The sequence below is a fragment of the Artibeus jamaicensis genome, unplaced genomic scaffold (genome assembly GCF_021234435.1).
Source record: "Artibeus jamaicensis isolate MK-2021 breed Jamaican fruit bat unplaced genomic scaffold, CSHL_Jam_final contig_793, whole genome shotgun sequence".
Taxonomy (NCBI): Eukaryota; Metazoa; Chordata; class Mammalia; order Chiroptera; family Phyllostomidae; genus Artibeus; species Artibeus jamaicensis.
The window spans coordinates 7168820-7190233 of record NW_026521975.1 but is presented as its reverse complement, the minus strand read 5'-3'; the positions used below and the strand labels follow the sequence as shown (position 1 = coordinate 7190233).

The 21414-nt window shown below is 41.2% G+C and overlaps 1 protein-coding gene across 1 annotated transcript; it reads right to left on the bottom strand.

The window, feature by feature from the left end:
* Positions 1–1031: 1031 nt before the first annotated feature.
* Positions 1032–19488, bottom strand: APOD (apolipoprotein D). Its single transcript, XM_037137164.2, has 5 exons — positions 19413–19488; positions 14631–14795; positions 8621–8742; positions 4987–5075; positions 1032–2317 (listed from the first exon to the last, which is right to left on the bottom strand). The coding sequence occupies exons 2-5, from the start codon at positions 14760–14762 to the stop codon at positions 2082–2084; spliced, it is 579 nt and encodes a 192-aa protein (XP_036993059.2). The 5' UTR covers positions 14763–14795; positions 19413–19488; the 3' UTR covers positions 1032–2081.
* Positions 19489–21414: the final 1926 nt, after the last annotated feature.

Here is a 21414-nt window from a genome sequence, read left to right as displayed (position 1 = left end):
GCAAACCAGGCCCTTCTGGTGCTGGTTCCCAGGTGGGTGGGCTTGTGTATGTTCTAGGACCCTGTGGGTCTCTCCAACTAACTCTCCTGTGAGGCTGGAAGTCTCTCCTGGCACCTCAACCCCCATAAGTGTTTTCAATATGTGATTTTAGGGTTTATTTCCAGTTGCTAGGGCCCTGGGTTGCGCTGTCTGCGGGCTGCCTTGTGTACCTCACTGGGTCCGCTCATTGCCTTCCCATGTCAGAGGTCTGCTAGCTGCTGCCTGCATGCCCCGGATCTGCCAACCGCTGCTTTTTCACGCTGCAACCCCTGTCCACTTGCAGCCAACTCCGCCCCTCTTACCAGTCTGGATGAATGGTTGTTGGACTTCCTTACAGTTCAATTTTCTATCTGTTGGTTGTTTTTTTGCTTCTAAATTTTTGTTGTCCTTAATTTTGGTTGCACAAGGAGGCACAGTGTGCCCACCTACACCTCCATTTTGGCTGGAAGGCTATAGTTTTCTTTATCAAAACTCTAAGCCCATCCTCTAACCACCCATTCAGAAATTCATTCACATAAAAAATTTGAGCCTCTGTTTTTGGCACAATACCGGAATAGGTACAAAATGTAGTCACTTTCATTGTTTTAGGGGTTACCAGACAGCTGTTAAGAGCAATGCGATCATAACTTATTTTGTACCACAAGATAAGAGATAGATAACATCTTAACCCTCTTGGGAAGAACTGTATTTTAGAAGATGAGCCAAGTGCTCTCTGGTGGGGTGAGCAGTGTAATAAAAGCACAGAGCACAGCAGCAGGCAGAGCTGGAAAGAGAGGGTCTTCTCCTTCAATATCTACCTCCTTCATACCACCTTTTTGCCCAGTGTTTTTCAGCCTTTAAGAACTTCAGACTGAGAGCTACATTTTGGGATCATATTTATTTAGTAAAATGAAGGCTTTACATATTAAGATCCTTGGAATTTTTGTAACCTTTAATATAAAGCATTAAAAAGTCTCAAGTGCTTAAGGAAATTAATATTTTATATTCATGTTGAAAAAGCACAAATCAAATCAAATGGCTTAAATTTCTATTCACTTCTTAAAGCATTAGTAGATTGTAAATGTTATGAGAGCTAAATGAAATTGCATTCTTTCTGATTTTGAAAGTCACAATATTAAAAAAAAGAGAAAAAACTCAAGGTGATTCTTGGCTCCCTGAAGTTGGAACACCTGGAGGTATGACTGTATAATCTCACGGTTGCCTGTGTCTTGCAGGGTTGGAGACTTTCTTGGACCTCCCATGGCTTCTTCACAAGCCTTTACCTTTGCATTCTTCAGCTTGGATCATATTTTATTTTAACTTGCCAGTCTCCCTCACTGGTTTGTGAACCTCTGTGGGAGGATAGGGATTCTGTACTTTTCAGTGCCTGGAATGCAGCTGGGCCTCAGTTAAATATCAGTTGAATAAAAGACCCTCTCCCACAAATAAAACATTAAAAAAAATTCCCGTAAGATCTCCCTTATAGATTCTCTTCATTCTTGTACAGAGTCCAAGATGGTCCCATTCTTCAGCTTGATTCTGAAAACCTCCTGATGACAAAGTAAATGCTTCAAGGAAACTGCCTGCCTAAAACTCAAAAATATTAAATGACTCCCCTTGCAAAGAACTGCCTAATACAGAAGGGGGCACCCACCAAGTCTTTGAGAATATGCCTTTGCCATCAGCTTTCTCTCTCTAGAAATGGGGTGGTTAACCTTTAAATGTAAACTGTTCATTGCTTTGTTTTCTCAACATAACTGATTAAAGATTTCCTAGTAATTAAAAATCCACAAATGATTCAATTCAAAATTTACTATGAGCACAGCAAATCAGCAAAAGTTTATTGTTAGGCACACCAAGTAACAGAGTAGGGTATGGCTAAGTGCTTGGGCCAACTTTCCTTGAGTTCTTCTCCACTGGCTTTTGCTGTCAAGTTTCCCTTCTGTGTTTGGAAATGTTTGCCTTGGTGGGTTGGTTTGTTGTTATGAGAGAAGGGATAGAATCAGGAAAAGGGAAAGCGAAAGAGGGAACATGGGGTGAATACAGCCTCCTTTTAGAGCTTGTTACAGGAATTTGGGGCAGTTCACCTGATCTGTGACAGTCATTTTCTCGGTGTCAATGTTATTAGAGGTCAGAATATCTTTTAGATAGATCACTGTTTCTAGAGGGAGGTAAGAGTTTCTTCCCAAGATCCAAACATGATCTATGTGAAACAGCCAGATGATTGTGGTACAGGAGTACACGAGGGAATAGTTCTCGTAGTCGGTGGCCAGGACCCAATATGGAGCTGAAGGCATCACTGAGAACCAGACAGAGGAGGACAGTATTAAGAGGGACCAGAGCAAGAGCAACCTTCATCTTCAGGACCTGGAAGTCACATTCTGGGGTCCTGGTTCTTCTAGATCAGTGTTTCTTAATTTCAGCTTTATGTGGAAACTGTTTGGGTGCTTTGAAAAATATCAGTCCCACCCCACCAGTAATTCTAATATGCAGTCAAAGTTCAGAGCTAACATTCTGGATCCTCTCAGACAGGATCTGGTAACAGGTCGGTCTTGGGAAGCCCATAACTGAGGAGTTTCACTGGACCCCCTGGACTGCCAGGTTGCACTTAGCACTAGTGTGCATGAAGTTACGACTTAGCTAAGCACTGTACAGAATGTAAGGTGAGGGGCCTCCGGCTTTCTAAGTTCATACCAGCCAGCTTCCTCTAGAACCTGACCAAGGGAGGAGGCAGGGGCTAATATTGGTTTGTTTGTTTTTCTTTCTCCCTGCTCTTTGAAAATCTTCCCATTCTTAAAAATATGGTAAACCGGGTGACAATGGGTTATAAGCTCTTCCTTACAAAAGGTGTATAAGGTTCATTGATTGATACCTGTATAGCACTGAAAGCCCAAAATTAAAGGGATCCATAAGAGAAGAGATAGGGGATTTACCCTCTACATCTAAATCCAGAAACTTCCTCTGTGAATTTGACCGCCATAGTCAAGCTTCAAAACAAGGGAAACTCCTAGCATAGCTTGTTAAATTTAAGTGGAAGACTGACCCTCATGGGAGAGAGACGTGTGCTGACCTCATAAGAACAAAAGACTTGGACACATATGCAATCCTGGGAGATTTGCTTTCTTGGGTTTTAAGTATTCCACCCCCTCCACACAAAAATAGTCTCACTGTTGTCCAGTCAAACCAGAGCTAAGCCACTGGACAAAGGAGGCAGTATGAGTCTGGTTAGAGTGTGGCTGGAGATAAAGGACCCTTAGAGTATGGTGATGGTCAGAACCCAAGAGGTTTAGTTCAGATGACCACCCACTAAAGTACCTCCTTCTGTTTATAAATATAAAAACAGAAGGACACTTGGAGGGTGTCTGAATGGAAGCCTGGACAAGACTGCAGGAGCTAAACTGAGTATTGTTTTTGACTTACATTTCTATCATTGTTGGTGCTGCCTGCCCGACTCACTCATGAGAGCATATATTCACCATATATCTGCTAAGGTTGAATTTCAACTGCTTTGTGTGTTCCACACTGGACTGAGAGCTATTCACCTCTGAGTGATATGTCAGCAGCACCACTGTGCCCCACTTTACACACATTCAGGCATACACACTCTCTCTTCCTCCCTGCAGGATGCAGCACTCAAGGATAAATTTACCCAGATATTTTCCTTTTAGTACAGAAAATGTCTATGTCTATTAGAAAACTTTGACAGTCTCTTATTTCTCATGGAAGAACTTTCAAACTCTCTAACATGGCCTTGGAGACCTGCACCACCTCCACCCCAAGTCTTGTCTCCCACTTCATGGACCCTTCAGGACTTTTCTGATGCCGTTCTCTCCACGTGGAACGTCCTTTCCCATAATCTCCCATATACCCTGCAAAACCCAGTTCGAACATCTGATCCCTTCAACCACAATAAAGCTCTTCCTTCTCTGCTTCCCCAGACACTCTTGCCTCTTTTAGTTCCTATTGAAAGTTTCCTTATGAAGGTTGTGCACATACTGTTTGACCTTCACTCCCATCCCCATCTCTCAATTGAGAGTTTGGATACCTAGGTTTTAGTCCCAACTCTGCCTCTAAGTAGTCCAGTAATGGCTCCTGTATCACCTAGCTTTTCTTTATCTCACTTTCTTATTTGTAGAAATTACAAGAGAAACTGACCTGTAGAAAGCCCTTTACAGCTTACACAGCATGTGTTATCTAATTTATCTTCACAACTGTAAGGGTAGGTATGTAGTTACCCATGGTCATATGTGTGGGAGGGACTGTTCTCTCCTCCTCTCAGCATTCCTACCTTGGCCTATAGAATAAGAACTTCCTCTCTGTCCTACTCTAGGTCCTTCACCTAGGCAGGGAGGATGGGGAAGGAAGGTAGTGAATCCTCTCACGTCTGGTGACTTCCATGTCTGCCCCAAGCACTTTTGGCATTAGAAAGCTTCATAGTTCTGAGCTGAATCCTCCAGTGTATCTATATCAGCAACAAAACTAATACATGATGCTTCCTCTGTTGTATATGGGCATTCCTCAGTTATCCCAGAATTCAGAGAGCAAATGCCTATGATTAAATATCTCTCAGGGATTCCAACAATTACATTCACTTTTGTCAGTCTCTTGTCTCCAGGCTTCTGTACATGTTAGCTGTTCTACTAATAACTATTCATTTTCCAGGCTTTAGTTTCCACTAGAAAACAAGACTGGATTGGATCTCCTACTGCTTTGATCTGTGCTTCCTCTGTTGAAACATTCACAGTAGTTTTATAGTAAACTGCTGGGACAAGGGTCAGCTCTGTCTTCCTTATCATTACATCTCCAGCAACTTGACCATTACCTGGTGTAGAGTAAGTGCTCAATAAATAATTACACATTGAGTCATTATGGATGACACTCAGATGTGACACAAGTACTCTGGCCAAGAGCTCTAGTCCTCAGTGTGCCCATCCCCTTTCCCTGAATCCTTCTGAGGGGAGTACTTACACCAGAAATACTTCACTTCCAACTTGGCAGGCTCTGTGAGGTTAACCAGGGAGGCTTCACCTTCAATTTGATTCACATTTCCATCAGATCTGCAATGAGTTAAAAAGGCAACAATCAATGAGAGGCAATATTTGATGCACTAGGTACCATGGTGGCCAACATTATGATTTCTAGTTACAGAGGATCTTGAAGGAAGGTTAGACTCTCTTTTCATTCCTTCCCTTTTACTTTGCAACTGTCTCTGAGACCAAGCAGAGGAATACAGACTGGGGGCGATGAAACACAGCAATTGCATTGATCTAGGACTGGATGCTATGTTAGGCCCTTGCACTTCAACACTGTCTTTTGGACTGTGTGCAATGGCCTGCAAAGCTCCAGAAAAAAGAAGTAAAAGAAAAAAAGGAAAAACAAACAAAACAATGCAGTACACTAAGAATTCACTTTTTAAAAAGTGAATTACCTCTTTAAAAATTAGATGAAACCAAAGAAAAAATAAGGACAGACTTGATGACTCAAAATAATGCAAAATGTAGAGTCTGGAGATCTGTAAGACCCACTTTCAGCCTCAGTGATCTCATGTGACAACATCTTTCCCATAGAAGAATTCATATACATGAACTCTGAGGCCCCTTCCAGTTCAGCAAGCTCTGATTACATGTGGAAAGTTTTGATGTAGGCCAGGTAAAAGCAGGTGGTGAGCAAACATTGACCTTATTTCAGTGATTCTGAGGTATATTCAGGTCTCAGAGATGTTAAATATGAAGAAATGTACATCTTACAATTAATAACATCCTATACTTAAAATTGGCAGTGTCATTTCTTTCTTAGTGGTACAAGATAAAATGGTATATATATAGAAAAGTGATGGTCTTAGGTTGTATGAAAAATTTTCACTGTTTTGAAGGGAGCTGACCCCATTTCTGGATAACTCCCGGTAACCCCATAGACCCATGGCAGAGAAGAAAGGTGTCGGGATGGAGGCAGCACACAGGGTGGGTGCTCAGACATCAAGGGGTTCTTCCTAGGAAGTCAGGAGAGGAGCTGCTTGTTCTTCAGTCCTCGGGGGCAAACTGAAATTGGAGCAACAGTATGTGTCAGAAAGTTAGCAGGCGATGGTTAGTGGTGATGCATGTCCTGGGAACCATCCTATAAGAAGCAGGTCAGGGAGGGTGGGACATGTACTGTGATGGTCCTGAATACACTCTCTGTTTGTCATTGAATAGGGCGAGAGAGAGCCCTGCTCTCTGACCTGGAACTCAGCCAGTGGGAAGATAGTCCGTGCAGTTGCTTAGCAACAAATCAATCTCTTCCCATCAGGGTTTTCCTCCTTTCACTATCATTTGTGTTCTGCTCCAGAACACTTTTTAAAAAAGATTTTATTTATCTTTAGAGGGAAAGGGAAGGGGAGGAGAGAGGGAGAGAAATATCAATGTATGGTTGCCTCTTGTGCATCCCTTGCTGGGAACTGGCCTGCAACTCAGGCATGTGCCCTGACTGAGAATCGAACCGTGATCCTTTGGTTCCCAGGCCCGCGCTCAATCCACTGAGCCACAGCAGCTGGGGCTAGAACACTTTTTAAAATATCAGTCTCTGACCAGAAAGTCACTTATTCATGGAAAAATGCATGGGTATTTTCAAGGGTAGCAGTAGATTAAAGATAATTGGAAGTATTTATTAAATGATTACTATATGCCAAATACTGGTCTAAGTGCTTTACACGTGTTGACTTGCTCTTGCTCACAAAGCCTTCTGGGGGAGGTATGATGATTATTGCCATTTTACTTAGGTGAAAAGGGAAGCCTTGAGAATTATTACAGATAACCTAACATGAGGTCATTAGTAAGTGGCAGATCGAGGATTTGAGGCTAGGCAACCTTTTTCAAAAGCCCGAGTCCTTCAGCTCCCATCCCTGTGCCAGATGCTTTGTCCTTCAAATTCTCTGACACTGACTAGTGTTTTGCTCAGATTACTTGCTGTGGCTTCCACTTACTCTGCAGTACTCCTGGAAGGAGAATGTACAACTAGCAAACCTTTCTTCATATCCCTTTGTACCTTAACGAGCTGTGATCCTAGATGCAGAGCACTCTAACACTCAGGATCCTTGCCAACTCTGAACGAGAGGTGGGGGATCACCTCTGGGCATTGGGGTCTGACTCTTGGTCTTCAAATGGGATAAAAGATTTGAAATAAAGTCATTGCAACTTCAGGGCCTGCAAAATTCCTGTGATCTTCTGAGAGTCTACATCTCAATCCATGTAGTCCTTCCTGGGCTCTGAAATGAGCTGAATTTCTCCCTAGAGGTCCTCAGGGTCCTTTGTTTCTCTGGTTCATGGAGGGTCAGTGAGTCAACCCATTGTGCTTTGGCTCACAGGAAGCTCAGTGGATAATAAGGTGGCCTCAGAAAGTCCCTCTGAGCCTAAGTAACTTCCAGGCTGGGTTGCACTTGTTTTCTTGGAGTTGATCACAATTTTTAGATTCCCTAAGGAACAGGAAGGACAATCTTACATTCCTACCCTTTCTTTTATTTGTCTTTGGCTCTCTTCTCCTGGGTTGGAATCTCAGCGTCGTCACTTATAAGCTGTGTGACACTTTGGCAAATTACTTCTCTGCACCTCAGTTTCTGTATACATAAAAATGGGGTTAATGACAGCAGTACTTCAGGATTGTTATGATATTAAATCAATATACAGGGTGGAGAAAACTTGGGTTTACAGTTGTGAGTACGTGAAACACAGAGTTTATTCTTGTATTATTATTTATTAGTTATTGCATTATTTCCCATACCAACAACTGTAAACCTGCTTTTGTCCACCCTGTGTATATACACACCCATCATACATGTACATACACATGCATATATACATATAGACACAGAACAGTGCCTTGCCCACAGGGAGTGATTAATAACTATTAGTTACTGTTTTTTATTATTGCTCTTATATTTGTTGATAGAGGGTGAGTAGGAGTTTTCCTGAGGCTTTTTTTAAAGTTTATGGCTGCTTTTCAAAGTGTGAATTTGAGGATTAAACATCAATTTGTATGAAGCACTCAGTAATAAAAAAGCACACTTCTATAAGATATCCTGTTTACGTAACCTAGAGTGTGTCCATTTATGTATTTGGTCCTTGATTAATAAGAAAAGGAGTTTTCTAATGGCTAAAGCTGTCTGGAGATTGGATAAATTATCATGGATGATGATGAGTGGCCAGTTTCCTGGACGCTTCAAGCAAAACTGGGTGCCCTCTGTCAGTAGGTGATATAGAAAGGGCTTCTCTCTTGGTTTGGAGGTAAGACAAGATGGTGCCTGATGTCCTTTGCTAGTAGAGTCTTCATTTGCAGTGAGAACAGGAACCTGCAGTTTGGGTTTCTATTGAGTCCCTAGTGGCTCTCACAGGATCCAGTGCCCAATAGGTGGTTAGCAAGTGGTCATGGAAATGAATGAATGACTTCTAAGTCCCACTGTACTGCCTGCCAAAAGCTGTCCTCTCAAGGCCTGTTGTAAGTAGGCAGTCCAGACCTAGCAATGATCAAATCTTCCATTAACTAGACTGCAAGGACACCCAGTCACCTGAGGACAGCTATCTGCAGGGTTGGCTCCAGGATGTGCAATGCCTTTGAAACCACAGCCACTCACCTCAGCTCCTGGTTTACCACTTTGATGTTTCCATTTTCCATTAGTGAGTAGTTGGCTTGGATGCATCTTCCTTTCTCGAAGCTCACTGGGATCTTCTCAATTTCATACCATCTTCCAAGATACTGCAGAGACAACAAGTAGAGCAAAACCCTGTGCCTCTCTGGGGACCAAGAAACTCTTCTCCTTTGTTGTCTTTCAGAGCAGAGCCCTTTCCTGGGGAAACCAGGAAAAATGGGCTGCATTGTTTCCAGCGGCAACTGAGCAAGATACTGACTCAAAGGAGGATAAGTGAATTAGATGTGTGGACACTGGTTGAATGCCACATTCTATCCCTAAAGTGCTCTTTATTTAGAAACACTCTGTGTCCTGTTCAGCAAAAAACTATGTGAAATTTGAAGCTCTGTCAAAGGAAGAGATTCATTTACATTGATGATCTTCAACCGTGAGCAAGAATTTTTAAAACATACAATATCTTATTTATTCGGGGCCACAGACCTCTTTTCTCATAGATTGTCGAATAAAAATATGAAAACAGCCAACCCGACAACAGCCGTCTGGCGTGAATGAATCAAAATTATACCTATTTTTGTCAGATCAGCAAAAAAAGATTTTTTTGGTGTGTTACAAAATTTCAGTTGTTAGTTTATGTGTGCCACCAGATTAAAAAAGTTGAAAATTACTGGTCCGGTTGATGTAAGGTGCCATCTCAAACATTATATGATTCTTCGAGACACCTTTGAATTTCATACAAAGTCAGATATGTTCACTGGGGGATTCTAGAGGTGATCGAATTCTCCTCATATTACCCCACACAGGGAGTTGGTCACAAGGGCTTTTGGAAAATGATGAGTATTTTTTATCCTCCCCAGAGGAAATTTTTTTCATTTATTTTAGAGAGAGAAGCAGGGAGAGAGAAACATCCATGGAAGGAAGAGGCATTGATTGGTTACCTCCCCTATGTGCCCAGACCAAGATTGTAAGTATCTGCACCTGGGCAGAGATGCAAACCCACAGCCTAGGTATGTGCTCTGACCAGAAATTGAACCTGCAACCTTTTGGTTATAGGATGATGCTCCAACCAATGGAGCCATACCAACCAAGGGAGATGATCAGGATTAAGATGACTTGTATCATTCTTTCACTGGAAGCTTGCTCTCAGTTCATAACTCTGGTATACACAGTCAACTTTAAAGTAAGTATACAACTGTGTGGGTGAGGACAGGCACCCTCATGTATCCATACATTGCCTTGCATAGAGACTGAACCAATTTACAACCTTCATGGAGGGCAACTTGGCAATATATAGCAAAACTAAATATACATACACCCCTTGGCCTAGCCAATTTCACATCTGAGAATGTATCCTCTGATAATTACAAATGATGTATGTGTAAGATTATTTGTTGCAGTACAACTTGTACTAATAAAAGACAGGAAACAGTTTCAGTGAGCATTAGTAGGGAATGAATAAATAAATGACATTTATGTAGTGGAGTGTTATACATCTTCTTTTAAAAGAATAATGTGCAGTTATCTTTAAGATACAGTAAATAAAAAGACCAGTAGTATATATACTAAGCTACCTTTTACGTAACAATTAGAGAAAGAGTTATTAGTTTTTTATTGCTCCTGTAATAAATTGCCATGAGCTTAAAACAACACAAATTCACTTTTTTTATAGTTCCATAGGTAAGAAGTCTGACACAGGTCTCACTGGGCTAAAACTGAGATATGGTCAAGGCTAAGTTTCTCCCAGAGGCTCTAGAGGGGAATCTGTTTTCTTGCTTTTTGCAGGCTCTAGAGTCTCAATTTCTCTATCTACATAGGAAAATACAATGTTTAAAAAGAATCCTGGGAAGGAAGAAGTATAACTATCTCTATTTGGAGATTACATAGTTTTGTACACAGAAAATCCTAATGAAATCATAAACCACAAAACTATTAGAACTAATAAAGGAATTCATTAAGATTAAAGGAGAGAAGATCAATATAGAGAAATCAAATACATTTTTATATTTATAATGTGCAATCTGCAACTAAAATTAAGAAAATTCCATTTATAATAACATCAAAAGAATAATACTTAGAGGTAAGTTTAAGCAAAGAAACATAAAACTTGTACTCTGAAAACTACATTGTTGAAAAAAATGAAAGAAGACCTAAATAAATGTAAAGATATCTTATGTTCACGAGTTTGAAGATTTAAATTTGTTAAGATAGCAATTGATAGACACACAGATTTGATGTACGGTAATCTCTATTAAAATTCCCAACAGATTTCTTTGCAGAAATTAACAAACTAACCCTAAAATTTGTATGGAAATGCAAAGGATGCAAAATAGCCAGAAGAACAAAGTTGGAAGTGTCACGCAATCTGATTTCAAAACCTAACTACAAAACTACAGCAATCAAGACTGTATCATACTGGCATAAGGATAACTATATAGGTGAACAGAATAGAATTGAGAGTCCAAAACTAAACCCTTACATATATGGCCAATTGATTTTTGACAAGAATGCCAAGACTATTCAATGAGGAAAGAACAGTCTCCTCAACCAGTAGCTCTGGGACAACTGAATATCCACGTGTGAAAGAACAAGTTGGCCCCTATATCACACTGTATACAAAATTTAACTTAAAATGTATCACAGACTTAAATCTAAAAATTTTGAGAAGAAAATATAGTAGTAAATCTCTATAACCTAGGATTATGCAATGGCTTTTTAGATATGATGTGAGAAGCACAAGAGACAAAAGAAAAAAATAGATAAGCTAGACTTCATTAATATTAAAAACTCATCTGTATCCATAAAATGAGAGAAAATTTTTCAAATCAGATATTTGATAGGAATTTGTATCTAAAAGATATAAAGAATTCATATCTCGGACTTCCGCCAAGATGGAGGCATAGGTGGAGACGCCGTGCTTTCTCACACAACCAAGTTTATAGACAACTAAATATTAGCAATAGAAAACACAGCCAGAATACAGAAAATTGAACTTTTTGGAAGTCTGATAACAACAAATTCTTCAGCCTGACTGGTAAGGGGCGAAACCAGCAGCAGGTGGAGCGGGGTTACACAGGAAAACTCGGTCAGGCGGACTCAGGCGCGTGGAATCCAGGCACAGGGTTGGACCTAGTGAGCGATCACGGGGAAACAGGAACACACCAAGGCACATCATCATTACATTAGCCAAGATTAAAATGAAGGAGAGAATCCTAGAAGCAGCAAGAGATAAGGGGACAGTCACCTACAAAGGAGTCCCCATCAGACTGTCAGCTGATTTCTCAAAAGAGACCTTACAGGCAAGAAGGGGCTGGAAAGAGGTATTTCAAGTCATGAAATCCAAAGACCTACAACCAAGATTGCTCTATCCAGCAAAGCTTTCATTTAGAATGGAAGGGCAGATAAAGTGCTTCTCAGATAAGGTCAAATCGAAGGAGTTCATCATCACCAAGCCCTTATTATATGAAATGTTAAAGGGACTTATCTAAGAAAAAGAAGATAAAAAACATGAACAGTGAAAGGACAGCAAACTCACAGTTATTAACAACCACACCTAAAACGAAAGCAAACTAAAAGGACAGCTAGATCAGGAGTGGAAACATAGAAATGAAGATCTCAAGGAGGGTTAGCAACAGGGGAGTGGGAGGAGGAGAAGGGGGAGAAGGTACAGAAAATAAGTAGCATAGACAGTAGATAGAAAATAGATGGGGTGGCAAGAATAGCATGGGAAATATAGAATCTAAAGAACTTGAGACACATGGTCATAAACTAAAGGGGGGGAATGGTGGGGACGGGGGGGTAGGGTGGAGGGGAATGAAGGGGGGAATAGAACAACTGTAACAGCATAATCAATTAAAAATGTAAAAAAAAAAGAATTCATATCTCAATAATTAAAAGATAAATAACCCAATTGAGAAATGGGCAAAGGACTTAAATAGACACATCTCCAATAAGCACATAAAGAGATGCTTAACATCATTTGCTGTTAAAGGAATGCAACTCAAAACTACTATGAGATAACACTTCATATCCAGTAAAAGGACTATACTCAGAAAGATGACAATGAAAAGTGTGGGCAAAGATATGGAAAAGTTAGAATTATACACTTCTGGTGGGAATGTAAAATGGTGCAGGTCTTTTGGAAAAGAGTCTGACAGTTTCTCAAAAGGTTAAACACAGAGTTACCACATGACCTGACAATTCTATTTGTAGGTATATACCCAGGAAAACTAAGAATACGTGTCCACAAAAACAAACAAACAAAAAATCTTGGACATGAATGCTCATAGCAGCATTTTTCCTGACAGTCAAAAAGTATAAACAGCACAAATGATGAACAGATGAATAAAATGTGGTATAATCCATACAGTAGAATATTTTTGGCAATGGAAAGAAATGAAGTACTGATACATACTACAACATGGATGAACCTTGAACACATTATGTTTGTAAAAGAAGTCAGTCACAAAAGATCTATGTATGATTCTATTTCTATGAAATTGTCCAGAAGAGGCACATTCATACATAGAGAAAGTAGATTATTGATTGCTTGGGGCAGAGAGTGGTGGGGGGACACAGGGAATAACTGTTAATGGGTAAGGAGTTTTTGAGATGATGGAAATGTTCTAAAATTGATTATATTGATGGTTTCATAACTGTGGATACAGTAAAAACCACTGAAAGTTAAACTACTCTAAACAGGTAAATTATATATAGTATATGGATTATGTCTCAGTTAAACTTCCCACTTTATCTCTCAAAGAATTTTTGTAAATATAGATCAATTGTAATTTCCAAAGTATCTTGGGATTTTTACCCCAAAATTGAAATGTAATTCAAGTTCCCTGGATTTTTTTTCTGTAAAGCTTCATATAGCTGAATAAAGAAATTAGCCTTCGATAATAAAAGGAAAAAGCCAGCGTAGACTTTGCTGTACTGTATCTCTCCGCCTTTCAGGCTTTGAGCTGTTTTCCTTTATTCTTTACCTAATCCATGCCCTAAGAGGTCCCAGCACTCATTCATACTGAGCTGTGAGTGACTGATAACAACGTTAATCAATTTCTGATCAAAAATCAGAAATTTACAACAATTTCTTCTTAAAATAGAGGGAACCAAACTTCTACTAAGGAGAATATGTCTTAACAGGGAGATTGTAGGCATGAATTAGCAACAATGAGAGACTCTAAGGCACGTCATCCAATACCTGCCTCTTTCTGCTGCTCTATCCCCCTGGCCACACAGATATTCAGTAAGGCTGGGGCCTAATTTGAGGAAGAAAAGCCATACATGGGGGAGCTGCTTATATTGATATCTCATTAGTGTGGGTAACAAAAAAAGTTCCTTGGGGAGTTTTGTCCTTTCCTGGGCCCTGTTTGGGGTAACCCGTGGGTGTTCTGTACTCTGGGAAGCTTGTTTTGAATCCCAGTCTGCATTTACTGGCTGTGCGACTGGTAGGTTATAAGCTCTCCAACATTCACCTTTTTCATTTGTAGAATGGGGACAATGGCACTGCAGCAGCTTCCGTTGATGCCTGATCCCATGTCCCCTCAGCCCACCTTTGGGTTTACTACCAGAGACAATTCCCACACATACTGCCCCTCTGCCTTCTCTGCCAGACACCTTTGCCATGTGAGCTCCCAGGGCCCACTTGCATCCCTCTGTGGGACAATCTGAGGTGCATTCCACACATTTCCTCAGAGAATCCCCAGCAGGATTGAAACCCATTGTTCACAGAGTAACCTACTCCTGAATGTACCCTTTATTGCTTTTCTGTCCACTCTTGTCTCACTTTCTCTACATGCTCACTGGCGCTTCCTGGGATCATTTTACAAAACTCTGGCTCCTGGTCTTCGAGTCTGCTTTGGTGAGAACCACAAGTAAGGTCAGTACCTATCATAGCCTAGCTGTGGCCATCAAAGCAGAATCATAAAGCTGAGCCTTGTAGGGTGCTTGTTTACACAGGAGACAACAAAACAAGTGGAAAGTTAGCCTTTTACCACACCTTATTCACATCAAAATTCTCCTGCACAGGAGGGGTCGGGCACTTCCCAAGATGGAATGCTTGTCCCTCCGCTGCACCAAAGAGTCCAGCCAGTGCCGAAAACTGCAGCAGCAGCAGCAGCGCCATCACCATCTTGCGGTTGGTGACTGGGATTGGAACCTGCAACTGAAGTAAACAAAGCAGCTGGCGTCTTCTCTGCTATCACAGAAACAGGGTTTCTTGGCTGGCAATCCTCCCACTCTGCCCGTCTGAGCTCCTCATCCTCTAGGGCCACCTGAACTGTCAGCACCGCTGTGTGGTCCCCCTCCCCTGCGAGACCCTCTCTAGGCCCTTTGCCCCTGCATTACAGCACATTCTATGTGGAGTTAGAGTTTGTGGGATTTACTTTGCATCCTCTCCCCCTCACCTAATAGGTCATTTTTCAAGGGTGGACACTGTATCTGATTTCTTCTTGGACTCTCCCACCGAACTTTATAGTGTCAGGCACGGTAGATACTTGAGTGAACAGAAACAATGTTGGGGCAGGTAGACAGGCAAAGGGAGAGATATTGAAGCTGTCAAGTTAACCATGGAGAGAGAAAAAAATGAAAACAAACCACAGATAACATTTAGTATCTTATGAGATTCATACGGAAATGACCCCCTGCCCCTACCCTCACCCCTGCCCCAGGGGCTGTTTACCAACTCAGGAGGGGGTGCATTCCACACATTTCCTCACAGAATCTCACCCTGACTTGACTGAGTTTTTAAATTTTGGCTTTACCACATACAAAGTATAACAATGTCCAATTTATGCTTTAGTTTCCTGGTCTATTTATTAAGTGGAAATAGTAATCACACCCAGCTCATGAAGTTTTGTGGGAATTAAAGGAGAAAATAAAGAGAGAGCATTTAGAGCAGTGTCTGATAGAGAAAATGCTCAATAAATGCTAGTTACTGTTACTATAAAAAGCAGAAACAAATTATTGTTTCCTGAATTTATTTATTTATTTATTTATTACCCTTTATTGGGGACATTTTTCATAGGCATGTATTTAACTTGAGAAGAACTGGTAGCTTCCATGTAACTTTGTAACAAGCGTTTCTGCTCCAAGTGCCCTTCCAGCAGCGGAAGCTGCCCTGGGTAGGGGCGGCAGTCAGGGGTGGGGGGCTGCAGGGCTGTGGGCAGGGTCTCAGCTCCCAGTTCTTCCCTGCTTCTCTCACTGACTTGCTTTCAGTCTGCTCTCTTCCATGTGACTCCGTGCCTGTCGCTGCACAAGAGCTACTACATCCGGCACTTTGTCTTTCTCCCTGTCACGAGGAGGACTGAACCAATGTGAGCAAAATGTTCTCAGATCTGAGCATTTAAAAGGATATGTCAAAATAAAAATAATTATAACCACTTATTATGAGTCTCTAAACCTTCAAATAACCTTTAATGATCAATAACTTTTCTTCCGGAGGTTTCCTGGCTGGTTTTCAAAAGAAAAATTATACAATGAATAGAAGCTGATGGGGTGGGGTTGGGGATGAGAGAGGGGTGGTCACTGAGCCTCCCTTGAGCAAGTCTGCAGGGAAGGGGACAAAACCACCTTCCTTAGTCTCTGAAGTTCCGTTTCCCATCAGCCCTACCACAATGTAAGAAACACCTGTCTTTTCACTTTTCCTGATGGATTTGCTGAAACCCAGACTAAACCTACAAAAATTCACATCCTTTTCCAAAGGCTTTTAGAACCACTGGAGCTCTACTCTTGGCCCCCCAGTGGGGGACACATTCAGCACCTTGCCCAAAAGAGGGCCTCTAACCTCAAAGGAGGGCCACACATTCTATACATTCTACTGGGTCTTCAAAACTGGACAGGAGGCTAGAGGACATTTACTCAACCCCTCCCTCCAGGTGTACAGATGGGGAAGCTGCGGCCCAGAAGGGCAGAGAGACAGGACTCAGTCCCCATCTCCAGCTGTCCATTCTGCAGCTCCCCTGGGCCACACTTCCTATGCATACCTCCTTTAACCTGATGAGTCTCTCTTCACTATGTGACAGATACAAAAAAAGCCAGTTCTACATCTTACTCTGACAATGATCTTACTGATACAGGGTGCAGCCAGGGTGCCCCCAAATAGGAATTTGTAATGGGGTCCAGAACTCAGGGTATCCAGGAAATAAATATCCAATATATTTAATATATTTAATATATATATATATATATATATATATATATATATATATATATATATATATATATATAATGTCCTCACCCCAACAAGTCTGAACTGGGGGATGGAACACATGGAGCAGGGCCATTGAGAGCTGTTTTGCATAGCAACAGTTTTGCAGCTAACCTCTGGCATGGTCATTTAACACGTCTATAATTTTTAACTGGTTTCATGGATATGTTACATAGCTATGGGTATGCTTTGAGCCAGAGAGATGGGAGTGACTTCAACTCAGGGTGTAACTGGGAAGCAACTCCCTTTGGTCCTGCATGGCTCTCTGGATACTGATAGAGAAAAGAAGGAAGGTTGGGGCCCACACGACTTTGGTGAAAGGCAGAGGGACCACACAGCTTTGGGATACTCCCTTTTGTCACGTGGCTTAGGAAGCAGGAGAGACCTTGCTGGGGAGAAAAGGGGTACAAGGAATCTTGCTGGTGGGCCTTGAGAAGGTGCCACATGGTTTTGGATTAACTGGAGATCTCAGTGGCATGGTGCTGGGAGCTGAGGGGCTTCTTGAGCCACAGACTTCTACTTCTTTTCCTGAGATTCGATCCCTGGACTGGACAGAGGCAGAAGGAAGAACTGCCTGCACTTGTGGACATTTTAAAGGACTTTAGTGTTTTAATGAAGACATTAAGTCATTACTCTAAGTCTGTATAACTTTTTGAATAAATAATTCCTTTCCTTTTAACAAATCTCTGGCATTGAGACATGTCTTTTCCTGGTGGCAGGCAAGGTGAACCTAGTATAGGGGACACCCATAGCACAAGGGGGGTTCCATTCTGTAATAGTGTATCATTCGCCAGTCAACACCCCCCCCACCAGATCTGTTCTGTAACTTTATTACAACATGTTCTATTGTGGGTTGATACTTTTTTTTTTTTAGCTCTGTAGGAGGATTTCAGAGCAAGGCTAATTTCCCTTGATTGCATCTGTTCCAAAGATGCCTCTTTAGTGCAGTAATTTTCTTCCCATAGGTAAAACTTTTTTTGTGAGAGAAATGGTTGTCAGCACCCATAATTTTTATGGATGCCCCTTCCATTCTAATTCACCCAACACTTACTGATTGCCACTGAGGGTAAATCTATTATTAACATGTACCTATGAACTTGGGTATATAAGATATTTTTGCATTATCTAATTAATATCAATGAAAAGATTGAATCAATGATGAAAGTTTAAATACTTTTTAAAATAAATGTAATTTTAAAATTATTTTAACTGAATAGTAATTGTAAACTAATTCTATTAGGGTGCATCCACTGGGTCAGCACTGACTCCGAGACTCACTGCTCACACTCGTTGACCTTCTCCACCCAGAAGTCCTGGCCTCAGTATTTTTCATGTGCCAGGCATTGAATCTCCACAACATCCTACCTAGAAGGGTCCTGCCCTGACCTCTCTGTACTCAGTGAGGTTAATTTGCCCAGGTTACTTCCTTATGCCAACAATCATTCTAAGACTCTGCACTCCTAACGCCTGTGTATTAGCATAGACCTGGTCTCTGATCTCAAGAAGCTGCAGAACATTAAGGACTAGATTTTTAGATTTCACATAATAAAATACAATACATTTCCACAAGTATATGGATCTTGAAAATCCATTTAGCTATTTAATCTAACAAGAAAATATATTATCTTCTGAAGAACATATTTTTGTGCCATGTTTTTAAAAAAAATCTTTTACTTACATATTTTTTAGAGAGGGGGGAAGAAAGGGAGAAAGGGAGAGAAACGTTGATTGGTTGCCTCTCACACACCTCCAACCAGGGACTTGAGCTGCAGCCCAGGCAGGTGCCCTGACCAGGAATCTAACCGATGACCTTTCGATTTGCAGGACAGCTCCCACCCACTGAGCCACACCAGTCAGGGCAGTGTAACATATTGTTAAGCGCATTTTCTATCAACAGAATGAATACCAGTTCATTTTTCAGTATTTAACTGTAGTGCACATTTGGATAACAAGTGCCTGAGAATTCATCTAGTACAGTGTTAGTGTATGGAAAGTCCTCTCATTGATTCATATAGTACAGAGAAAGTGCATTGTGCAGGCAGAAGATTTTGAGGTGAGTCAACATTGGGTAGGCACCCAGCTCTGGCATTTGGTGGAGGTCTTGCCTTAGGCCAGTTGCATAAATTATTTAATCCTCAGTTTCCTCATCTGAAAAATGGCACTAATAACATCTACGTATTTTTATGGGCATAAAGCACACTTTTTTGCCCAAATTTTTTAGGGAAAAATAAGGATGTGCTTTACACATAGGTATAATGATTACATACCATGGGTATAATAATGGGCACAATAATTCCATGTATAATGCACACAAAAATGTGGGTGTGCATTATACATGGCAAAATGCGGTACCTTTTAGTTTTTTAGAGGAAAAATGAAGCCAAGTCTGTAAAGCTACTGGCACCAGCCCTCAGTTGTGTTAGTTAATGGGCCTTCTTGGTGCAGTGGGCAGTGCATCAGTCTCATAATTGTGTTAGTTATAATTGTTAGCTGAAAAGGGGCAATTGAAAGTCAAGACTGTCTGTATTTTAAGCATTATTTATCCTAAGTAAAAATTAAAAGTACAGTACATACCTTTTTATCAAGATGAAGGCAGTTTCCACATGCAAAATCATCCAGTTTGAGATGCCTTGTATTGGTAACTGGCTTCTCCCAAGTTGTTTTATAAGCTCCGCTGGGTCATTGCTGTTTAATTTGAATGCATGTCACACCCCCTAGAGTTCAGGAAGGCTGGACTAAAAGCTTAGCTCTGTGTAAACACAAAGATGTAATGTTTTGTTCTTTTCCCTCCCCCAATTTCCTTCACAGCTGCTCCCTAAAGAAGAAACAATGAGATACTGTTTGTGTGTATATGAGAGAGAGAAAGACAAAGTACAATTTCTTTTCCTTTTTATTGAATTTATTGGGGTGGTACTGGTTAACAAAATTCTATAGGGACAAACCTGTTATTCAAAACATCTTTTTTTTTTTGCTATGTGGACTTTCTAATTTAATTTTCTCATTCAGATTGCACTTTTAAGTTCCAGTAAGATAAGTTGCAATATATTTTTAAACATCCGGTATTTATTTTTCATTTTTGTGCAAATGAAAAATCAACAATCCTACTTCCTGAAATGGAGAATGAATTCCATCCCATGTGGTCCCTGGCCTGGAATGTGGCTCAGGCAACAGAATGAAGGTCAGGAATTGAAGTTGACTTTCTTTGGGCATGCCACTGACTTCTCTGAGCCTCAGTCCCCCTACTGTGAAATACAGACTGTCATTTCTGTCTCCATTAGTGCTGGGAATGTAGAGTAGATATCAGTTTTGCAACAGGGCTAAAAGCTGAGAATGCAGCTCCTCTCTCTGTACCTTTGATGACCCTCCCAGATAAACATTCTAGACAATCTGTTACTGCTTGGGGATATGGGGTAAGGCTGCAGATCTTAGTCCAAGGGCACTTCTGATTGGGCCTTATCTCTCTCTGTGGAATGAATAGCTTAGACTCTTATGAGGTGGATTCTGTTTCTGTGATAGGTGGCAAGTATTTTTAGTGGCATATATATGACAGTGTCTTTGTAGTAGACTTGTAACAGGGTGTAGAGCAGGGATCCCCTGAAAATAGCAGAGCATATCCCCCACAACCCTTGACTGGAGGAAAGGGGAAAAAGATGATACAATGTTAAAGATATTCTGCATAACAATGGCAAGTTAATAGCCCCGTGCCTTTCCTGATGAGAACTGGGACTGCTGCCGGGTGAAAGGTGTACCTGACTTTAAGAGCATATAGTGACTCATGAGATAGCTAGGGGAGGCAGATGCTCACCCCTGATGCCCCATGTGTCACTGGGAACTCTTATCCTGACTAAAGATGGCAGCAGAAAGAAGGTAAACAAGACATGGGGAAACTGGCAACAATGGCAGACACTAACACATTATAGGAGGGGCCCAGTATGAGGTCTCATAGGAAGTTCCAGGCCAAGCTTTTAAATGAGGGTGGGCTGAAAGAGAATGGGGTCCACCACGAGGTCTGGTGTCTAAGGGGGAAGCCACAAAGTTTGGAATAAGAGCATGCCATGAGGTCTGGACTAAGAAAGAGGAGGCCTGCTGGGCAGCCTGCCTAAAGAAGAGAGCGGCAGAGCTGATGGAGCTGTGTGGGGACCTGCCAAGCCAAGCATGGATTCTTGAGGGATGCTGGGGGCTGAACTGTGACCAGGAATGCTCAGTTGTGGATTTCTGCTTTTCTGAAAGAGGTACCTTTGAGTGACATATTCTGAAACCAGCCTCGTTTAGTAAAGGGAGGCAGGATTGTGTGTTTTGGGGGTGTTTTAAAGGGAGCAGAATTTAATGGCAGAAATATACCATTATTCTAAAATTATATAACCTTTAAATAAACAACTCCTTTTCTTTTTCACCAAACTCTTATGTTGGGAGTCATGCTTCTTGATGGTGGGCAATCGAACCCCACAGCTGTTTCAGAACAGTACTGGTGGGGTTCTGTAACAGACTTAGAACCTAAATAAATTTTATGCTCAAATTTGTTAGCAATAGAGAAAAATTTACATCAGTAGGTCTTATAAGCATTAAAACATCAGCA